At 40.0% G+C, this 23,515-nt stretch overlaps 1 protein-coding gene across 1 annotated transcript in view; it reads left to right on the top strand.

Annotated features, from left to right (window-relative positions):
* The window catches only part of Pir (pirin), a 93,542-nt gene that overhangs the window by 39,851 nt on the left and 30,176 nt on the right, over positions 1-23,515 (top strand). The window contains exon 6 of the mRNA XM_057759990.1: positions 15,488-15,572. Within this exon, the coding sequence (XP_057615973.1) occupies positions 15,488-15,572 (85 nt within the window). The remainder of the gene's footprint in view (positions 1-15,487; positions 15,573-23,515) is intronic.

The raw sequence follows: 23,515 nt of genomic DNA, 5'->3' as shown, positions 1-23,515 counted from the left end.
CATTCAGCCATTAGGTATCTGTTTTGCGTACATTGCTTATGACGTGAATGACATGCGACCACTTGCCTCAACAGAGCTCACAGAATAGGGCGTAAAAAGGGGCCAGCAATAACAGAAGTGTAATATTCCATGGGAAAACAATAAAAGGGCCATATATAAAAGTTGATCTCGGTGAGTTCGAGGTTAACCTGGTCTACAGAGCGAATTCCAGGAGAGTCAAAGCTTCACAGAGAAACCCTGTCTCAAAACAAACTAACAAACAAACAACTCCCCCCCCCCAAAAAAAACCAAACAAATAAAAAACAGTTTCCTGATTAGTGAGAGAAAGGGAACCTAAATTCAACCCCAAAACCCCACATAAAAACACTAGGTCGAGTGCTACATTCCTGTAATTCCGGAACTGGGAGGTGGAGAGGTGGAGACAGACTAATCCCTGGGTCTTATTGGTGAGCCAGCAAGGTATGTTTGAGACCCAGGGAGAGATTCTGTCTCAAGAAATCAGGTAGATGATATCTGAGGAGGGATGACACCTGAGATTGACCTCTGGCCTCCAGAAGCACACGTTTGGATGTGCACCTCCCCCACATGAGGGCACTCATGTGAAAACACACCAAAAATAAGTGGGAGCTATGAGAGGAAAATGGAAAACTACTTGGGACAGTAACCGGGGTTATATAGCCAACCGGGTGTTGGTGGGGTTGTGAAAGGGAAGAGAGGGAAATTCACAAGTAAGTTTGATTATGACTGCGTTGTTTCTAAGGCTGACATTAATTGTATATATAGTTCTGTATCCTTTTCTCCCAATGTTCTATGTGGTTGGGAGAATGATCTATGATGGTCATATTTTTGGTTCTGAATGAATGAGTTTATTAAGTAAATGAATGAATTAGTTTTGAATGAATGAGTTTATTTAGCAAACTAAAGAAAAAACAAATAAGAGATCTATGGATTAACTGATACTTATGGATAGATGGATGGATAGATAGATAGATAGATAGATAGATAGATAGATAGATCAATAGATAGATAGATAGATGGATTGGGTGTGTAGATAGATAGATAGATAGATAGATAGATAGATAGATAGATAGATAGATGGATGGATGGATGGATGGATGGATGGATGGATGGATGGATGGATATGTAGATAGATAGATAGATAGATAGATAGATAGATAGATAGATAGATAGATAGATAGATAATAGACAGATAGGCAGATAGAGAGATAGATAGATAGATAGATAGATAGATAGATAGATAGATAGATAGACAGACAGACAGACAGCAAACATCATCAAATTGATTGGTGAGTCGAAACAACCGAAATTGAGAACAAAAAGCTCCATTGAGGCAGTCAACTGGAGTTCTCCATAGAGTCCCCGGCAGTGAAGTCTCCCCTTAGGTGAGGCTTCTGAGTAAAAGAACAAAGAGCGACACAGGGCTAACATCATTGAATTGGGTGCTCACAAAATCTAGCACAACCTGACTGGATTCTAGATTGAGTTTTCTCTCCACGGATGAGGATCTCGTGGTTGAATTTTTTGACTTCTCTTTCCCACTGTAGACACTTACATATCGTGGAATAAACAATAGCAACCTCTGTTGGAGATCATCTCACTCCTAGCTACTCAAGGACACAGCGATTTTAATACCCTCAGCTGCTTGCAGTTTTTCCCTCTCCCCATGACAGAGCCAGTGGACCAGCCTGACTCAAGAGGGGGCAAGATTAGAGGGCACTTGACATGACTTGCGTGGATCTGAAGTTGGGGAAAGGCAGCCCCGCGTCCCAGCTTCTCAGTGGCTTCCAACAGTACACGACAATTAACCAATACAATACAGGTCACACTCAGAGTTTGAATAACTGACCTCGAGGTTCAGGTGGATGTGATCCTCAGCATCTCTGTATAGGCCTGTTTCATTTCCGATACCATGAAACTATGTTTTTTTCCACAGAAGTAGCTCAAAGTAGTCCAGGTGGTCCCTGCTGATGCTCATCCTCACTCCACAGACAATGAACACTTGACTTTGATTTGGTGTGGAGAATAGGCAAAACTAGGCTGCTGGTATTTTTAGTAAATAAGAGGACACCAAAGAAATGCACCCAGCAACTTCAAAGAACTTGACTTATGGTAGGCAGCCATAGTTGGCACATCATGTGGAGTTAGGAATGTTCAAATAAACAAATGCTCAAGATCTGTTCAAATCAGCTGTACAAAAGGTTACTCTTGCCCAGGGCAGCCCACTCACCCCAGAAATACCATTGTTGGTGTGCACTAAGGGTGCCAGATGTTCTTATTTCTTCAAGATGCCCCTGCTGACCTAATCACCTAGAGAGTGCATTCCACCAGTGTTGACAAGCCCTGTTCTGCCAGCAACGGAATAATAGATAGGTGCATTTTAAGCCAGAAGTTACATTCTGAACCATTCATATGTCCTTGGTCCTGCTGGTGAGGATTATAATTGTGCAAGGAAATTTAGGCTAGAAGCCTAATAAATGCTATGAAGAACCATAAAGGTGAGTGGATATGTTATCATATCATTGTGCTCATTCCTATCGCTGTCAAGGCTTGTATTTTTAGGATGTAATAAGTCTTTCCTCAGGAGCATATTAAATATTTTTCAACTACAGTCAAAGAATACAGGGCAGCTTCAAAAAGTTGTTTTCAGGCTCCTGCGTGATGCAGTAAAAGCTGAGGTGTATGCTACTATAAAAAGCTAAGCGAATAGCTATGAACACAGCATTTCATTTTGATCAGAGTACATTTGATTGAAAAACATACTAAATGTGATCAGTCAAATTCAGTGCCAGACAGAATGCTGTTTTCTTGAAGCATTAGTATTTAATGACACGTTGTTTATACCTGAATCAGTCTTAACAAGTACTCCTATGGATCGGGAATAAGCACTTCAAATATTTTAAAAATGCAGCTCCAATGCGCTGTAAAGCACTGAAGTTGCTACTGTATTTTTATGAAGAGGAGCATGTTGTGGTTGTAAAACCCACAGGGAGTCCTTTTCAGCATCGACTGTAGATCCAGGGGTGTTCTTTTAGCTTAGAAAAATGAGAGGAGGAAAAAGAACACACCTGCCATTCCCGGAAGGTCTTCCAAAATTATCCATGGGAAATGAAAAAGGATTCCCCAGAAAAATACACCAAGCTCTCAGCTAGCATGTGCTATGGGCTACTGTATAAGCCTTGTGAAGGTGCTGGGAGACGGGGAAAGGTGACAAAGTCAAGGAACTGGAAGGACGCACTAGATGGGCCAGACAGGTCTACTGCTGAGATGAGTGAGTCTGCTGTGATGCTCTTGCAGACTCGTGACTAAAGTTCATGGAAATGCAGAGTAGGGGGCTCAGACCAATGTAAAGCAAGGCAGGACAAAGTCAAAAAGAGAAAGTTGTCCTGACAGACAAGTATGGGAGGGGCTGGGGAGATAGCTTAGGTGTTAAAGTGCTTGCTGGGCAAGCCTAAGGACCTGAGTTTGATCTCCCAGTAATCAAAACAAACAAACTGGGCATGGGGCTCGAGAGGTGGCGGGGCAGTTAAGAGTGCATACTCCTCTTGTAGGGATTCAGATCCCAGTACCCATGTTGGGAGGCTTGCAACCACTTGCAAATACAGCTCCAGGGGGATTGCATAACACCTTCCCCCAATAAAAATGGATCTTCAAAAGAAATGCACCTTTAATCCCAGCACTGAGAAGGCAGAGGAAGGAGGATCCACGGGATTTGTTGGTCAGCCAATTTAGCTGGATTAGTGAGCTCTAGTTTCAGTGAGACCCCCTGTCTCACAAAATAATGTGGGGGGCAGTTAAGGAAGACACCCAGTGTTGACCTCTGACCTCCACATGCATGCTTAGACATCCACACCCTCGCAAACTTGGAAGCACACACACACACACACATGAAGACACACACGTGGCATCCTTGCTTTCATACACAGGAAGGATGGGGGCAGCACAATGAAGGATGCCTCTGTACCACATGTGAGACAGTGTTAAACTAATGTTCAGAATACACGTTTGTTGTTTTAAGCATGAAAAAAGGTTACGTTATAATCTTTTGCTTCCTGGGCAATTTGCTTTTATGTGTATGAGAATCTTTCATGTTGATAGTAGAGCTATTCCACACGGGGTACAGCATAAGTTGATTGATGTCTAGCTTGTCCAGGATCATTGGGGACGAGAACAATGAAAGTTCACCTTTCTCTTGAAATATTAAAAGTCCCCTGTGCTCTTTCCATATAAACAGTCAGGATTAGAACTATGATGCACAGAAGGTTTTTTTTTTCTTGGACCAACTGTAAATAGTAACTCAAGAGATCTCAATGTTTCTTTTTAAAGAGAAAGCAATCTGAAGTCTGCAGCCAGACTCTTTCCTCTCCAGCCTTCAAACACCTGAGTCTGGTTCATTTTCGTCTCATCTTTACTCTATGCCATGAATGTTGGCTTCATCATCCTGACCTTCTTCCATGAATCTCTAATTACAAATAAGTGTTCCCCAAGAAAGAGGAAGAACTAGGTTGTCAAAAGGAGGACAAAAATAGCAGTCATTTTTCTGCCTTCCCACCATTTTGGTATCAGCTTTTCTTCTTTTCTTTCCTGTTCTCTTCTTCCCTTCTCTCCTCTCCCTCTCTTTTTTTTTTTTTTTTTTTGCCAGGGCTTCTGTACTGAACTTGAATTCCCCACACAACCAAAGACAACCTCAAGCTCCTGATCCCCCACCCTGCTTTCTGGTCTCCACCTCTCCACCCGGTTTTATGCTATGCTAGAATTTTGTTTTTGCTAGGCAAGCACTCTGTCAACCAAGCTCCATCTCTAGTCCCTTAGAGGGTCTTACAGACGGTCTCATTCCAACCTCACCAGTGAGCTTCCTGCCAGTTATGTCTTTTTGGATTCCCCCTTCCCCCAATTAGCCTCCCTTCATGGCAGCGGTGTATCTGCCTTTCAGAAATCAATACTTGCCAACATCATTTTCTATCATGGGAGACTTTGAATGTCATGGACTAACTAACAAAACTTGGCTGAGATACTGATTTGAGGCCATCTGGTACTTATCAGTCTAAAAGTGGGTTTGAGCAAGGTTTTCTGGTGAGCATCACTAGACATTTGTACTCGCTATAGCTGACAGATTCTTCGACAGCCAGGTAAAAGAAGTACATTAAGGAGGGCCCGTTATTTGATAGATATCAAACAGAGAGGACTGAAAAGACCCAACGAGGGTGCTTGTTTTCTTTCCCTTCCCAGTTTAGAATGAGTTAAGACAGACTGTGGAGGTGAGGGGATGGGGATGTGGATAAGACTGGATGGCTTGAATCCAAGACGTCAGGGGCTTTATAACTTCCCCTCCTCCATTGATTATAACCAGATAATAAAGTATGAGAAGTTCTCATTGATAGATGGGAATCACGTACCCCAGTTTGGGTGGCTGGAAGGATTCTAGGGAGTCCTACCACACGTGGAAAATAGGATTGTTGCACTATCAAAACTATACCTAGAATTATAGAGTCAATCTGCCAAAGATATGATAGATGCAGAAGAGTATGGACTGTGTGTTCAGACCTCACTTCTGCCATTTTAGTATCTTTAACCCAGGAAAGATTATTTGAAATGATTTTCAGCCTTTATTTCTTCATCTACTAAATGGAAATGCTATTATGTAGTCTCTGAGTTATTTGAATGTAGCAGCACAGAGTGTACTTACTAAAGGTTGGCTTCTTTCCTCTTGTCTGTATCTTTCTGCTCCCACATTCCTTATCACAAGGCGTGACCTGGTGACAGATTTTATTGACTGAAAGCTCTAGAACTTTTTGGCAAGTAAAATGAAATTGGCTAACACCTTAATGTGCTTATGAGGCACAAAGGTCTAAATCAGAGCTCATAATGAAAGTAGCCTGCATCTTAAAAATTTCTTAATTTTTAAACCCTTACCAAGAAGCTACTTGCATTTAATAGCTGCTGGGAAAGGAGAAATCTATTTACTTCAATCGATTGGTAGGCCATCTACCCAGGAATAGCTGGCTAACACAAAGGGGATGGTTCCTATTTTTTGGATGTGCTTTTTTGTTTGTTTGTTTTGGTATTTTCTGTCTTATTGTCTTTTGTTTTGATTTTGATTTTTTTTGTTTTTTTTCTTTTTGCTATAGAGAAAAAATATGATAAAGTTGGATGGGTAGGGAGGTTGGAGAGGATCTAGGAGAAGTTAAAGGAGGGGAAGAATATGATCAAAATATATTGTATGGAAACTTTTAAACAAGAAAAGACTTGATAAATAATGTTAAGTTATCAGCCACCTCTTCACTTTTAAGAATGTTATATCAAGTTTAATATTTGAGTAATATACTATACATGTATGTCCTTACTCTCTGAACCTCTTCTTAATACTTTGAAAAATCACATATAAATGTTTCTTGTCATAAGGAATGCTACATTAACTAATCATTTTTCTTGAGGTATAAATCTTTACTTGGGACCTTTTATTAGAACCATCAAAAGCTCAAGGGATATGAACATTTTTTTAAAATATTTATTTATTATATATACAGTGTTTTGCCTGCATATCTGCTTGCAGGCCAGAAGAAGGCACTAAATCTCATTACAGATGGTTGTGAGCCACCATGTGGGTGCTGGGAATTGAACTCAGGACCTTTGGAAGAGCAGTCAGTGCTCTTAACCATTGAGCCATCTCTCCAGCCCCCAGATATGAACATTTTAACACTCATTATAGTCTACCACATTTCCTGTGGTCAATATCTGGAAGTGGGTGGCTAGGTGACAATTGTATTGGGCTGTATTCTGACTACTTTATGTTGTCAGCTCTTTTCATCTTGATTTAACTTATGTTCTTTGGAAAGTCCCTTCTAGTTTGAAACTTTCCAGGACAGTGGCATGAGGCCATCACCTAGAAAGGAAACAGAACAAGAGATTTCCTGGGTAAGTGATGAAAAACAGAAAGGGAACTTATGTGGGTAAGTGATGTCACTCTTCAGTTGGGCAGAGCATTTAGAGCTGAAGTTCTACAGCAGTTTGGAGCCTTTAGAGCTAAATGTACATGGTTGGTCTTGCTACCAGCTGGCAGTTGTTGGGTGCACTTTGAACAGCAGATATCGGGGATAGTTGTGCTGCACATAAAATAGATAGGTTCCAGATGACTACAAATGCTTATTCAGAGCACCTTTAAAACTATTTGACATTTGAGTTTGGCACAGGTGGCTATTGGTCTTAGCTTACAACATGGGAGGTTATTTTAGCCCAATGTATGGGGGGTGGGGTCATTGCTGCCCCATCTGTGTGATAGCCAAATAGGACCATGTCCATTCATTCAGCTTTCCCATTGTTGTAATAGAGTCCTAGAGAATTTGAATGAACTTCTTATGGCAGCAATCTAAAATTCCTGATTTAGTTCGATGCTTCTCCAAGCCAGCCAAGTCCTATTCTAATCCCCTACTTCTGTACTCTTCATTTGACTCCAAATGCCAGGCAAAAATAAACCCATGAAATCAGTTCTCAAATTTCATTACTTTGTGGATGACAAAGTTGTAATCCAGCCAGGCACAAAGTGTTCCCCAAGATCACACAGCTCATTGCGAAAAAGGGACTTGACCCCAAATCATGGTTCCTGCTTTGCCTCATTTTATGTGAACATCACCCTCCCTGTCACACCATTCAACCCTTTTGCATGAATTTGTCAGGCATGACTCTACTTTTCACTAATTTTTAATGGAGCAAAGCCTAAAACTAATGATCTCTCTCCTTCTATACCCAAATGGTAGCTTTTGGCAGATTTCCGCATGTGCACCCACTCCTGGCCATCTGTGTTTGAATGTCCTGCAAACAATCACAGAGGAGAGGCTTGCATCATGATGCATTTCCTCTTTATCTTACAATGAGGGATCTTATCTACAGAAAGGTATTAGTTCCCCAGCTCGATGAAAGCTTATCTCTGCCAAATAGTTTCCTATGTTAGATCTTGATGCACTTTCTTACAAGAACTCTTAAAATATTTTAGTAAATACCAAATGGAGCTAGTACAGATTAAAGAAATATCACAGTGTCCCCTAAGGAATATTTTAGCATTGGATAATAAACTTGCTGACTCAATTTTGGAACTTATTGCCTCTGTACTGGAGACAAAGAATAGAAAGTCTTCTTGTTGGCAGCCATAGGAGCCATTTGTGGTTTCTTTATATTGTTACTTTTATTGGGCTGTGGATTATTTTTTCAGATGATGGAGCTTTTTTCTCTTTGTCTGGGATTAAATTTGCACAACACTGGGACATCTGTATCTTTGGGGAAAGGATGCTGACTGCAAGAATGAAGAAATCGAACTCCAGTTTCACAGGGAACCACCTGTCCCTGGTTAACTTGCAGGTCTATAAGTTTCATCAACATCTTCGTTCTCGTTCCCTTTAGTCATCCTCTCTGCACTCCCCTTCCCAGAAACAAAAGGTGAGGAGAAGAGATAGAGTGCTGCTGTTGATTAAAGGAAGGGCTGATTGGAAGATGAAGCTATGTAGACTACAGCAAAGGAAAATTTCACTGTGTCCCACATTCTCAGACAGTTAAGGCCGGGCGGTGGTGGCGCACGCCTTTAATCCCAGCACTCGGGAGGCAGAGGCAGGCAGATCTCTGTGAGTTTGAGACCAGCCTGGTCTACAAGAGCTAATTCCAGGACAGGCTCCAAAAACCACAGAGAAACCCTGTCTCAAAAAAAAGCAAAAAAAACAAAAAACAAACAAAAAAGACAGTTAAGAAGCTTGATGCTTAAACCTGTCTAGAATCCTCTATTGTTGATAGAGCTTAGATTGCTTTCTGGTCATCCCCAATTCCCATCCTGCAGAGACAGTGGTGCATAGACAAAGAGTTCCTAATCTTCTTTCTATGTAGCACGTCATATATATGTCAACTAAGACTGCAGGGTTTTAGTCCTCCCCACAGTATTTTGGCAGTGAGGATGGAAACTAATCTTTGCTGCTTTGTATCCAGAATTGTACAATCAAGAATTCAGAAATCAGCGTGCTTTTTGGATTGGAGACAGAAGACATCATTTTGTTAAACAATGAGTTGGGAGTTTGTTTTAACTAAGATGGAAAAATCTACTTATCATTTCCTCAAACTTTAGAAGTATGGATCTCCACATGGAGACAGGAAGAGAAAGTGGTTTGAAGAAAACTGAGGAGCTTGGATAGCCATGAGAGAGAGATACTAGAAGATTCTACAAGCTCCTTGTATTCTAAGTAATCTTCTGTTACTTAGGTGCCTGAGCTAGGAGATTCACACTTGGACTTCCCCACTGAGATGTCTTCATGTTGCCCGCAGAAAAAGAATCTATCCAAGATTGAGCCAAGTATATGTAGAAACTTAATAATCATAAAAATATTATAGATTATCATTTGAGGATGTAGCTCCATGCTGGAGAACTTGCCTAGTTTGTACAAGGCTCTGAGTTTGACCCTTAGCAGCAATGAGAGGAGAGAGAGGGTAAAGAAGAGAGAGAGAGAGAGAGAGAGAGAGAGAGAGAGAGAGAGAGAGAATGTTATAGGTCCTCAATTTGTATTTTTGAAAGAAGGAATTAATAGGTTAGTCAGAGAAAACAATATATTAATGAGTACACAGTTTGTTCAAAGGGAAATATGGGGCTGGAGAGATGGCACATGAGTTAAGAGCACTGGCTGCTCTTGTAGAAGGCCCAAGTTTGATTCCCAGTACCCATATGGTGGTTCACAATCATCGCTAATTCTAGTTCCAGGGAACCCAATTTTCTCTTTTGACCTTTTTGGATACAAGGTGCACAAGAGGTGCGTAGAAATAAAGTAAAATAAATAAATCTGCAAAATGTTATTCTTTAAAAAGGGAAGTACAAGTGGCCTACCTCATATACCTGAAACCCCTATTTAGTGCCTGCTGCTCAGTTGATGAAAAGAAAAATATGTATGCACACATGCAGAGTATATGTTCAATATATTTAGTTATTCTTATATTAACAATGCTTAGTATTCCTTGTTAAATTGATAATATCATCCAAACTAATTGTCAAATTGAAAGAGTGTGGTGATAGCAATTTCTACCTTTTAAATTACTAACTAAACCACTCAGTGTTTAATGAAATGGGCGCTGTAACTTGACAAAAGATGATTTAGTTGAAAGTAAGCCAGTTACTATAAGAAATGAAAGAAATGATGCTTTGCCCCAATGTCTTTAGAGACATTACCATTAAGCTTATTTTTTTTCTAAGTTACACACATACACTTCAAAAGTTTTTAGGCAGGTTATTTTGTTTTCATGTTTTTCTTCTTCAGCAATTAATTCTTCTCTGTTTATATTGAGGGGGAATATATAAATGTACAAATAGGAAATTTGTTGGTATATATAATACTCTAATTACAGATTAGATGGAAAAAGTATAGAATTTCAAAACTGCTCTGGAGAGTAGCAAAATTACTGAACCGAGAGAAGACATTGACTAGCAGTGTATATTTTCAGGAAAAAAAAAGAAAAGAAAAGAAAAAAGATGTCTAACTAGATAATTATGTTGGTAATTTTCTTTAAGCTCTAAAGACCCATAATTTCTTTAAAGGAAACAGTCAGAAATGTGGTTAGAGGTTTACATACAATAACATTCATGATAAGCTAGCAATGCCATGCACATACAACAACACACAAAACACAATAGCTAGCATTAGGAGGATGGCCTAAGAGGATGATGAGAGTCTAGGACAGTAACAATTCTGCTTGCTTCTCTTACATAATGTTGGAGAATGCTAGTCCCTCATGCAGATACTTAGAATAATTCACTTTCTTGAGCTATTATGGTCTGATTGATACATTTGATGCGTTCTTTTGAAAACTCACAAGATAGTTCCCTGAAAGAATTGTGAGCACATTTATTACAGCTTTCTAATGTGACGTTAGATCTCTGACACTTGTTTTCAGTGAAGCCCAGACAGCATGGTGGGAGGGGGATGAACACTCAGGAATGAATAGCCATCAAATATATGGAAGAAACGGTGGGGAAATGGAAGCTACTTTGCCACACTCACAGAGAGAGACGTAGCACTCTCCCTGTCCTGGGAAATGTTTTTAAGCACATGGCTTCCATATGGGAGTAATTTCCATCTCCTAATTAAGATCAGATTTATAAATAAAAGTAGAGGAAGGAAGTCAGCCTGACAAGGGTACAATACCAAAAGCCAGGCCTAAGTGCGAAGTCTTTGAAGGATGGAAAATGAAGGTAGTTAGGTTTTGGAAGGAAGTGGTTTAACAGGCCTTGTTTTGTCTTGGTTGTTTAGGACTCATTATAGGAGCATTGCCTGAGTCTCATTAGGGATTTAGTTCTGACATGTTTATATATAGAGAGAAGACCACTCCTCCGAATTGGCAGTACCCCTGTTGTAGGTTAGGAAAATTCACCCTTAACCTCTTACGATATATTGCTTATGTTCTAGAAGCTTCCTTGCTTGACTCTTGAACAATAAGATTTTAAATGATACAAGGCTAAACATTTTGCAAACATTTTCAACCAAGAATTAAGAAATGAAAAGAACAGAGGAGGAGGAATAGCTATGGATTTCTGCGCTTTACTGGGCACTGGTAATCGAAACCATGCAGAAAAAAAGAGGTAAAAACGAACAATTTCACTGCTGAACTTGAAGCACATTTGCTGTGTTCCTGCTGAAGTTTGTTCAGGGATTTTATGCAGGTTTTCACAGACTAGTTTATCTTAACTCTACTGAAGTCGCACGACAAATAGTCTAGTTTTAATTAGAGAGAGAGAAAATATGATCTAGTTGAGTTCTCAATACTTTTAGTAATTATTTATGTTTCGGTGTTGCACATAAAAATCCACAAACCAGAACATAAGGACACAATCGGCCTATTGGTGTGTAACAAAAACAGTAAATGTGATTTTCTTAAAGTGTATTTGAGGTTGACGTTACTGTCTTGAAGCTGAATAAACACAATTTAAATTTGCTGTTTTAACTGAGTTCCCAGAGAGATGAGACATTAAAAAACTTGCTTTCAGCACACACACACACACACACACACACACACACACACACACACACCTCTGTGTATGGATATATATGTGTACATATACACACTCATGGGAATTATAGAATTAAAAGTACGCATTTAAGTTTGGGTGAGTGGGCAATTAGTTGTTCACAGTGTGTTATATTGATATTCTTCATCCAAGTTTCAATACGAAAGACTTTTAGAATGGAAATTGCATTTTAGAATTGCCAGAAGCACCTCTAAAATGAATACAAAATTTTCCTTTAGTCCTTTCCTCACTGTAAAGTAATAGGATGCGTGTGGCTCCTACTCAGAATTTTCAAATGAATCCATATAGTGAATACAAAACACTGTGTATGTGTGTGTTCATGTTTGCATGCATCTGTGTAGTTGCATTTTGGAGAGGTAAATTGCAGTTTTCTTGTAGAATGGATTACGTTGCAATGCTAGAGTCAGGAAATGAGACGGCCGTTTACTCAGGGCAATGCTACTGAGTAAACTTGAGGGTGAGAACCCAGCGTGTTAGCCAGTGGCTCCATAACTGCCGGCACCTCTAGTTACCATTTCTCATCCCAGCCACATTCTCTTTTCTCTGCAGCCCTAATCTCAAAAATCCGAGGGGGAAATTTAACAGTTAAAGTATGGAGAAGGATATTTATTTTCTAGTGGTGAACTTTAAGCCCTGAATAGACATAAACTCCAGGTTCCCCATCAGGTTCTCTGATGAGTGAATTCAACCCAAAGAAGATCCACACTTTGCTAATGACCAGGGCAAAGCAATACTAAACAACACTGCCTCCCAGCTCAAGATGCCTGCATTCTGGGAGCATGCCAGTGAAAATTGAGCCAAGCATCTCTTTGTGATTCATCTCCTTGCTGTAGATTGTGTAGGCCTATCAGATCTGCTACCGAGGCAGGGTTGGGGAAAGTTACTTAAACTAGAACTTTTGAAAGAGTTCATTGAGTACTGCCTGAGCAGCGGAGCCATCTGATACGATGCGAACTTCACCCTTGATCTCTTAAGAGGTAACTTTAGAAGTCTTTTGGGCTGAAAACGGCCTCTTTCCAGATGGTGCGTCACATACCTGATGACCTCGTGTGCTGCCCTTGTTTCATGTCTGTATCACACTCTTCAGATTGGTTGTAAATCTTTAGCTTCAAGTTGCGCTCAATGTCACAGGGCTTCCTGGTTTCATTTAAGTGTGTACAGGGGAATTTGTTCTTCCAGTCTTTGAAGCTGAATGAATAGAGTTTGACCTTCCACACCATGTAAAACCAGAATATCTGAAAGCCTGAGGCTCCTATAGGAGACATTCACAGGACAGAGAGAAAAAAAAATCCTTTGTTCTCATGACTCATTAATTCTAATTTGATGCATAAACATATTCTTTGACCATACCAAATTCATTTGTCCTGAAGACAGGCAGGTGGCTACATATAGGTAAAGATATTAATGAATCTCTTATGTGTAGTGTCAATGACTGTATGGTTACACTTGGTATTTTCCATTGTGAAACATCTTTAAATCAAGATCTATTAAACACCGGCTATATGACAGACATTGTGGACTGGTTTTGGAGATTCAGTGTGGGAAAAGCAGGAATGTCCCTATGCAGTTTCCATAATTAGCTCTCCAAAATCACACCCTTACCAAAGGTACTGAAAATTTCTGAACTCTGGATTCTCCTCTATGTCTGTTTACAAATGTATGTTTTTTAATATGAGGGGATTTTTTTTATGAGCATGATGTTTATATGCAGAAAAGTGCCCAAATCAAGAATACAGCTTGGAGAATTTTTACCAAGTAAATATATCCATAAAATAAACAGCCAGACCAAACAGCAGAATGTTAGAGTTCCCCTGGGATCTTCATGTTTTTCTTCATGTTTGAAGCTCCTTGTTATAATTCCAGTCGACCTTCTCAACTACTTTTCCTGACTTCTGACATCATTTTCTAATTTTGCCTTGTTCTGAAGTTTATAGGTATGGAATCTGCCTTCATTTGTTCAATTTTATGCTTATTTGAAGCCTCTGAGTTGTTGCATATGGTTAAGTTTATTTATTATACTGTTAAATTACATTATAATCCTTTTATCTAATCTGTTCTTACATATTTGTGGAAAGTGGTCCTGATGTTGATATTTCCTGGTTGGGGCTATTAAGATTCCTGTATTCATCTTCTGGTGAACGTTTCTACTGGGAATACACTTAGGAGTGGAATTGTTAGGCCAAAAGTTGCTCATGTATTCATCTGAGCTACATGTCAACAAGTATTTTTTTTAAGTGTTTGCACTAAATTGTAGTCCCGGCAGCACTGTGTGAAGCCTGCCAGTCTCTACATGCTTTTGCCAAACTCAGCATTATACATTCTTTCCCTTTCATATGTATTTTTAAGTAAAAAAAAAAATCCAATAGTCACTGGGGCTTTGGGTGAGCAATGAGACATCATAAAGTTTACAGCAAGTATTAATCTGTTAGACTTAAACCTGTGCCCACAATTCAGGATGGCATCGTATTGAATTACCAGCTCTGCTGAGCTGGTAATGAAATGAAAACCACTGTTTATACTAGAAATCCTGAGGATGTTTCTTTTACGTTGGGGTTGAGCTTTTGTTAAACCAGCAGTGGCCAACCAGCTACCCCCACTGCAAAAGTATCTAATGAGGAAAAGTAATATACAGATCCCTTGTTTGAATTTCAAAATGAAAATGGCTTTATCAAGTCTGGTCGGATAAAAATGCAGTTGGGCATGAGATGGTTTTCCATATCAACTGTAAGGCTAAAAATGACAAAATTGGAACAATTATAGGGTAATAAAACCCCTAATGCTGGGCCCTTGGAGCTGTAAGGAGATAAATGACATATGAAATTATCTTGCTGTTTATATTGTAAAGCCAGGAGGAAGTGTAAATATAAGGGGTCCAGGCCCAGGCCTACTACAGAAAGGCTCAGCTGAAGGAAGGTATCGTATCCTGGGGCCAACGAAATGGTCTAGCAGATAAAGGTGCTTGCCATGGGCACCCGGCAACTTGAGTTTGGATCCCCAAAATCCATATAAAAGCCAGCCAGTCAGCCAGCCAGCCACAGTAGCACGTGCCAGTCATCCAAGCATTCTTGTGCTAGCATGGGGAGGTGGACACAAAGAGAATGTCCTGGAAGCTTGAGGACCAGCTAGCCTGGAGTATCTAGCATAGTAACAAAAAAAGAGAGATCCTTTCTTAAGCAGGGTGGAGGTGGAAGATGAGGCTCAGCACCTGACATTGTCCTCTGACCTCTGCACACTTGCTGTGGTAAACACGTGCTCTCACACACAAGCATGTACACACACTCAAGCATGCATGCACACACAGGGAGAGAGAGAGACAGAGAGAGAGACAGAGAGAGATGGAGAGAGAGAGCATACATACGCAATAAATATTTTTAAAAGAAACTTACTCTTGGAAATCTGTTGATATTTCCTTTTTCTTTTCAGTCTAAGGTTTACACACGCACACCTACCTTATATCTGGACTTCAAGTTGGACCAAGGAGCTAAGCATTCCCAGCCTATTCCTAAAGGTATGACGGGTTCTGGAATTTGGTAGTCATGTCAGAAAAAAAAAACCCTCAAATCAAAGCCCAAGCAGCTGCTTTCTTGGGAATTCAAACTTCTGCATGGTCTTCTGGAAACTTTATGTTTAAACTAGCAAAGATTACATAGGTGAGAAATCCAAAAACTTGACACTTTTCCTGTCTGCTGTCTGACACACAACTAATTGGATAATCAAAACAACTTATTTATTTGCAGTTTCAGTGATATTGGCTGCCTATATTCAGACATACTAGGTACCAACTTATGCAGCTTGTATTTTATTATGAAGTTGCTTAAATCAAGGTTACCTCATCTCTCTTCTTTGTTACCATTTTTTCTAGGTCAAATTCCGTTACTGCTCCAAGAACTGTCTAAATTCATTTTCTTTAGATGCTTTATTACACCAAATATCCCTTGAAATGTGTGGTCCATTGGCTGTGTCCCATGCATGTTTAGCTTATCATATTTGATGGTGTTATTCCTCATGGTAAAATGATTTGATGTGGACGCCTGGGTTGTGTTTGGCTTCTGGCATAAGCCATCTAAGTTAATGTTGACTTGGTGGTGTCATTAACAGCCTGATTGGATAGAAATGGAAGCACGCATTGCTACCATCCCACCTCTGATACCAAGGAAATGCCTGTGTCCCAAGGGAAACACAGTTAACGGAGAGCCTGGATACATTCTTCCTGAACCCTACCAGGTTTTATCGGAATTCTTTCCCATAAATAGCATTAGAATCAATTTTTACCATCTCGTTCTTTCCTTTGGGCTAGGCACATTTCTGTTGGATTGTGTTAATCTCGCAGAAAACAGATGTTTCATGCAGTGGTGATTTGGAAGACAGTTGATATCAGGAATTGGGCCTGATGATGCATCATTTACAAAGAATCCAATCTGTCGAGTTTTTGACAGTACTACATTTCTTTTGCATTGGCCACACATTTTCTCCATTAGATCTTGGCTAAAATAAGAATTAATAGGATTCATTTTTTGTATGGTGACTTTTAGCATCTCTTGCAAGGCAATCTGATTTTTCTTGCTGTAAATTGATGTGCTGACAATATTGTTATCATTCATCACAAAGGATATAAATTTGCATTTCTAGGAAAATATCAATCTTTTCCAAGAAACTTATACTTTCTGCTCTTTAGAACCTGTTTTTCTACTGACTGCTTATTTTTTCCACCTTTCTACATATCATCTCTGCTTCTGGGTACTTTTTTTTTTTTTTTTTTTTTTTTTTTGGTTTTTCGAGACAGGGTTTCTCTGTGGCTTTGGTTCCTGTCCTGGAACTAGCTCTGTAGACCAGGCTGGTCTCGAACTCACAGAGATCCGCCTGCCTCTGCCTCCCGAGTGCTGGGATTAAAGGCATGCGCCACCATCGCCCTGCTGCTTCTGGGTACTTTAAAGCATGGTTTGGAGTGTTAATTATGAAAATTGTTATGGTATGAAAATTTTTTCATTTAGTGAACCTTTTCCTTCTTTTATAGCTTTTCTTCATGGTGTAGATAAATCAACAGCACAACTATCTTCAGACAATGGATAGTGTACCACTCTGGTAGGCAGAATAATGCCCTTCTTCCCTCAGGATGTTCATGTACTAACTCTCAGGACCTCAAACTGTGTTACATGGCAAAGGAGACTTTGCAGATATGTATGGTGGAGCTTGCTTATAATTCCAAATCCGAGCAAGTGTAGGCAGGTTAAAGGTCATCCTTGGCTACATAGAAAATTTGAGGCCAGTCTAGTCTACATGGGACCCTGTCTCAAAATGACGGCAAAAAAGTGACGTGTGTTAATGTAAACATGTAATCGTGGTAGTCAGAAGGTAGACGCAATAGTGGGAGTATTAGGAGTTCAAGGGCATCTCACCTACATAGGGAATGCAAGGCCAGCCTGAGCTACTCGAGACTGTCTAAAAAAAAGCAGGGGGACTTTCAGGTATGAGTAAACCAAGGCTCTTGAGATGGCGTGTTCTATGGTTTTAACCTGTGTAGTGAAGGCTTGGTCCTCAGCCTATGTGCCTGGGGGAGGTTAGATCTTTGGGGATGTACCCCTGAAAAAAATACTGAGGTCCTAGATTCTCTTTTCTTTCTTCCTCTTTCTTTCTTTCTTTCTTTCTTTCTTTCTTTCTTTCTTTCTTTCTTTCTTTCTTTTTTTTGGCTGCTATAAATCAAGAAGCTTCCTCTGCCAATCATGTTTGCCATGTTGCACTACCTCACTACCTCATACAAGCCCAGGAGCCACATGGGCAACCAGTCACAGACCTCTACACCATGAGCCAAAGTCAGCTGTCCATTTTTTAAGCTGATCACCGTAGGTACTGCTCCGGGAATGGAGGCCAGCTCGTGATGAGAGGATAGTCTGGGAAGTCCAGGCGGGCGTGCTAGATTTCAGCAGCAGCGACTATGTAGATGAAAGAAGGCAAGTCCGGGTCAGAGGAGCGGTGGTGTCGAAGCAGAGTGAAGTCAGTCTGAGGCCTGCAGTGACGGCAGTAAACTAAGATAGCATTTGAAACAACGTCAGAAGAAATTGCTTTCTGTATTCGCCTTGGGGTGAAGGAAAAATGAAAAGAGCCACGTCTTTCCCATTCAATTTTAAAAGAGAATTTCAGTATTTTGTACTAAAAAAAAAAAATCACTTTTGGGTGTCTTTCGGTACTTATTTTTAATATAGTCAATATGTTAGTGTAAGTTTTACTGTTGCAAATTTTTTTCTGTTAAAACTTTTCTTTTAGTATTTCCTAATATGTTATTTTATTTCATAATGGAACACTCCATTGTTTTTCGAAAGGAACTAAGGTATGTGACACAGAAACAGTTAGCTATAGCATTTCGCTTGTTTTATAGTATTTGGTGATGATGATAGCACACACAATAAGTTGTTGATGTAATAGTATTAGCTATTTCCTACCCCAAATTCCTGTAACTCAGTTCATTTTTTATATTTCAGACATTGTAATATTGAAAAAACTTAGTAGAAACACTAAACATTAATACCAGGCTATATGGTTTATCTTTAGGTGAATCTTATTGTACAAGCTACTCGTGTGACTGTATAACAAACCAGCCTGGAACTTAGTGCTTTAAGGCAACTCATATTATCTCATACCATGGTTGTGTCCTCTGACCCAGTCACTATTACAGTGTTGTCTTGAAGATGTCAGCCAGCATCTTTGTCATTCTTAGTTGCACTGGAAGGAGACACTTCCAAACTCACACTCAGGTGACAACTGGCAGGATTCACTGACTGGTCTGTTCTCTGTTCCTTGCTACATTGGTCTCTTCCTAGGATGGTTCACACAGCTTCTGGCTTTATCAAAGTGTCCATGTGAAGGAGCAAAAGAGAATGAACAATCCCAGAAGCAATTCCCTGTCAATCTTGCTGTACTGGCCAGAAGAAGTAAGACACCAGGTGCTGGTCACACTCGAAGAGCTGGGTTTGTCTTATTATTATGAATATGACAACACCAGAAGGCAGGGACCATGGGATCATCATAGAGTTCGCTGCTGCACTGGTTTGTTTTAATTGTCACCATGCCACAACCTGCAGTCACCTGGGAAAAGGGTCTCAATGATAAACTATGTATATCAGGCTGGTCTGTGGGCATGTCTGTGAGGGACTGTCTTGATTGGTAATGGAAGTGAAAAAAACCCATCCCAAATGTGAGCAACACCATTTCCTGGCCTGGGCCATGAACTTTGTAAGAACAAAAAACTAGCTCAAAGCAAGCAAGCAAGCAAGCAAACAAACAAAGAAACAGGCAGGCAGGCAGCGTAAGTGTTTTCATTTGTCTTTTGTCTTGACTGAGTGTGATGAGACTTAGGCTTTTAAGCTCCTGCCTATGCAGCTTCCCTGAAATGATGGACTATAACCTGGACTTAAAGTCAAATAAATCCTTTTTCCCCCAAATTGCTTTTGGTTAGGCTATTTTATCACAGCAACAGACATGAAATTAGAACAATCACAATACAACTTCCGCCTCTGTGAAAAGTGTAACCCAGTTTTTATATAGCCAGTGGTGAAAAAGTGAGTAGTGATTCCCATTCCCTCTTATTTGTGACTTTTATCCATACTGAGGCTTGAACCCTGAACTTCATGGATGATAGACAAATGCTTTACCACTGAGCCACATCCCCAACTCACTGTGATGCTTTTAATGATTTGAAAAAGCCTAGAGAAAACACATGATGGGAGGTGTCTCGGAATTCTTAGCTTGACTTCTAACAGTGTCTCTGTTGTTAGGGAGGAGCCCCAAACTCGAATAATTCATGTAGAATTGTACATTGGGAGGAGTTGTTAAAGAGAGTGTGGTCGAGCGGTGGTGGCACATGCTTTTAATCCCAGCAGAGACAGGCAGATGTCTGTGAGTTTGAGGCCAGCCTGATCTACAGAGCTAGTTCCAGGTCAGGCTCCAGAACTACAGAGAAACCCTGTTTCAAAAAAAAAAAAGAGAAATTGTGATTTTGTTGTTGTTGTTGTTGTTCACTATATCAAATACTCAACTTGTCCCCTGGCATGTCTGTAAGGGATTGTTTTGCTAGTTAATTGAAGTTGATTAAATATTCTAATGTTCTCTTACTAAGTAGAAAGCTTGGTAAAGTGCTTAGTTAGTAGTGCATTGGAATACTTGATGTCAGAGTTCCTTGAAGTTATGATATACATTTAAAAGTTATGGCTATTAATCAATTAGTCCTCCAAGCATTGATAAACATGAATCTGAGACAGTTGTAAACTTATCCTGCAAGAAATTTTGTATTGTTTTACTTTGGACGAGCTGTATGTCCTTTTCATATTGATGTGTAGTAACTCTGTATGTTCTGAGTTCTAGTCAGCATCATTTGCATTATAAATATCTTCTCCTTTCTACCTCTCATTTTTCTGTTCTATTCCTATACTGGTCAATGAAATTTTTCTTGGGTTTACAGATTGCTCCTTAGTGGTCAGTGCACTCTGTGGCTTCTTTAATCATCACTGCCAAATCAAAGGTCATGAAAATGTTCTCTAGGCTACCAGGTGTTTTTTTGCTTGTCTTTTGTGTTGGCGTGTTTACTTTCCTGGAATTAGTTTTCTTTTTAAATATTTTTCTTTGCAATGGTGGGCTTGGAACCTGGAGACATATACCTGTTCTACTACTGAGCCACATTCCCAGCCTCTCATTTTAAAATTATTTTCAATTGGCAAGTAAATTAGTATTCCTTCTTTCTGTGCAACATGGTGTTTTAAAGTATAGATACATTGTAGAATGACTAAATGGAGATACCCAACACATTACTTATAGTTATTTTAATGATTTAAACAGATCAATTTTTAGGCAGAATTTTACAACGTATCTCTGACTGTCCTGGGACACACTATGTAGACCAAGTTGGCCTCAAACTCCCAGAGATCCACCTGCCTCAGCCTCCCAAGTGCTGGGATTAAAGATTGCACTACCATACCTAGCATAGAATTTTTTTTCTCACATATATGAGTATTTGACTGTATGTATGTATGTATGTATGTGTGTGTACATGTACCTAGTAACTATGGACATCAGGAAAAAACATTGGATTCCCTAGAACTGGAGCCACTCTGTGGGTGCTGGGGAACTGAACCTGGGTTTTTCATAAAAGCAAAGGCACTCTTAGCCACCAAGCCATCTCATAGCCCTAAACAGAACATTTTTTTTTTTGAGAATTTGCAGTTAGTGATTTTAGTACCATATTATAAAAATAAGTATCTTGAACTTGTAGTATTGAACTGAAACTTTATGTCCTTTGATGAAATTTATTTCTAATGCATGGATTAAAAAATGTGGTGGTGGGTCTGGAGAGATGGCTCAGAGGTTAAGAGCACTACCTGCTCTTCCAAAGGTCCTGAGTTCAATTCCCAGCAACCACATGGTGGATCACAACCATCTGAAATGAGATCTGATGCCCTCTTCTGGCTGCAGACACACAGACAGAATATTGTATACATAATAAATAAATAAATATTTTTAAAAAAATGTGGTGGTGCATGCCTTTAATGCCAGTGTTCAAGAGGCAGAGGCAGGAAGAATCTTTGAGGAGTGTGGAGTTAGCCTAGGCTAGACAGGGAATTTGAAGCCAGCCTGAGCTACCTAGAGAGACTCTGTCTAAAGCAGAAAGAAAGGGAGAAGGAGGAAGGTAAAAAGGAAGGGAGCAAGAAAGGAATGGAGGTAAGAAGCTAGGAGGCTCACTCAAGAGCAAGGAATGTCACGACCATCTTCAGTTGTCCCAGCTCAATGAATCCTTCTGTTGTAATGCTAGTGCTCATAACTTTCTGTTTGTCAGAACTATTCTAGAACTCTCCCTGTGCTAACACCCACAATCCTCCTAATCCCATAGGCCAGTGTGATCATCCCAGTTTTTCAGATGAGGAAGCTGAGGTACAGAGAGATTCTATAACCTTTTAAGATCCATTAGGCCGTGATTGTTGAGGTGCGATTTCATAACCAGCCCAATGTTACTGTGAGTTTTTCACCTGCTACCTTGTTCCATACTCAACCAATGAGTGGCCCTTTAGTGACTTCGCTTCCTCTTGCTCTTTATTTTTAGTTATGAGATAGCCATTAATTATCCATCACTGTATTTATGTCTTGTGGTGAGCTGTCAGCTGCTGTGAGATCAGAAAATCCATCTTTTTATTTATTTGTTTGTGTGTTTTGGTTTTTGAGACAGGGTTTTTCCATGTATCCATGACTGTCCTGGAACTCACTATGTAAACCAGGCTGGACTTGAACTCACAGAGATCCTCCTGCCTCTGCCTCCTGAGTGCTGGGATTAAAGGCATGTGCCGCCACCACCTGGCCAGAAAATCCATCTTAATGTCAGCTATTCTAAACTACAATATTCAGGGGAATACTCAGTCTGGTGTGCCATGTGGTTCTTGTTGCTACTGTAGGTTTGTTTTGTTTTGGACAGTTTTATACCTGTATATAACGTTTGGGGAAATATGCAGAATTCTTGGTTATGTTTTGGGTAACAGTGACCCTGGCACACTTGGCTTCGTGTATTTTGTAATCTAAGAGTAGAGCACTTGGATTGCTGTTTTAGGGCACATGGGTTCATCTTAGGCCCAGGTCACAGCCCCATTAGAAGTGCTGACCTACATAGATGTTGAGGAAAGTATAAAGGAAAGGGATGGAAAGAAAAATGAGCTAAAATTTGTTTAAAATACCTCCTAAGTGCTAGATGTTCAGTGTGTGTGTGTGTGTGTGTGTGTGTGTGAGAGAGAGAGAGAGAGAGAGAGAGAGAGAGAGAGAGAGAGAGAGAGAGAGAGAGAGAGAGAAATGGCCTACATTACGGAAGAAGAACAATGAAGCCGCTGGGGTGGCATGCTGGCTTTGGGAGAATATATGGTAATTATCTGTAGTATCTTTAGAATTTTCCATAAGTCTGAAATTATTTCAAAGCATAAATTGAAAAAGAGTTTATTCTGAAGAAGAGGGGCATATGTCAGGTCCACAATGAGGGCGTAGCCTGAAGAAGTTGAATGTGGAGGCTTCCAATACAGGCACTTGGGATCATAGCTGCTTTGGGGTCTGGCAAACGGTATAAGCCTAAGTTTGGGGATGGGTATGTTCTCTTCTTAGCCCCATTGCCTTCTCTTCTTTCTTCTATTTAACTGACTTCTGGTGTGTCTGCAGGCCATGTTTCTCTACTTCTTCCGCCACATACATGCATAAGAGTAGCTGTAAATTCACTGGAATTATGAACTCTTAATGAAGACAGAAGAAAAATGGTCTGGCTTAAGCCAAGGAATGTAGGCTGAGGAAATCTCTCACTAGGGATATTTTTAAGAATCAGGAACCTCCCTGCCACAGAAAATGATTTACACATTTAAAAGCCACGTTGTACATTTGTTTTGTGTTTGGCTGAAGGACTTGTATGTGTGGCTGACTTAACTGTCCTAAGGGACTAGA

The sequence above is a fragment of the Chionomys nivalis genome, chromosome X (assembly GCF_950005125.1).
Source record: "Chionomys nivalis chromosome X, mChiNiv1.1, whole genome shotgun sequence".
In the NCBI taxonomy this organism is placed as follows: Eukaryota; Metazoa; Chordata; class Mammalia; order Rodentia; family Cricetidae; genus Chionomys; species Chionomys nivalis.
Note: the sequence above shows the minus strand (reverse complement) of the source record. Positions and strands in the feature narration are given on the sequence as shown.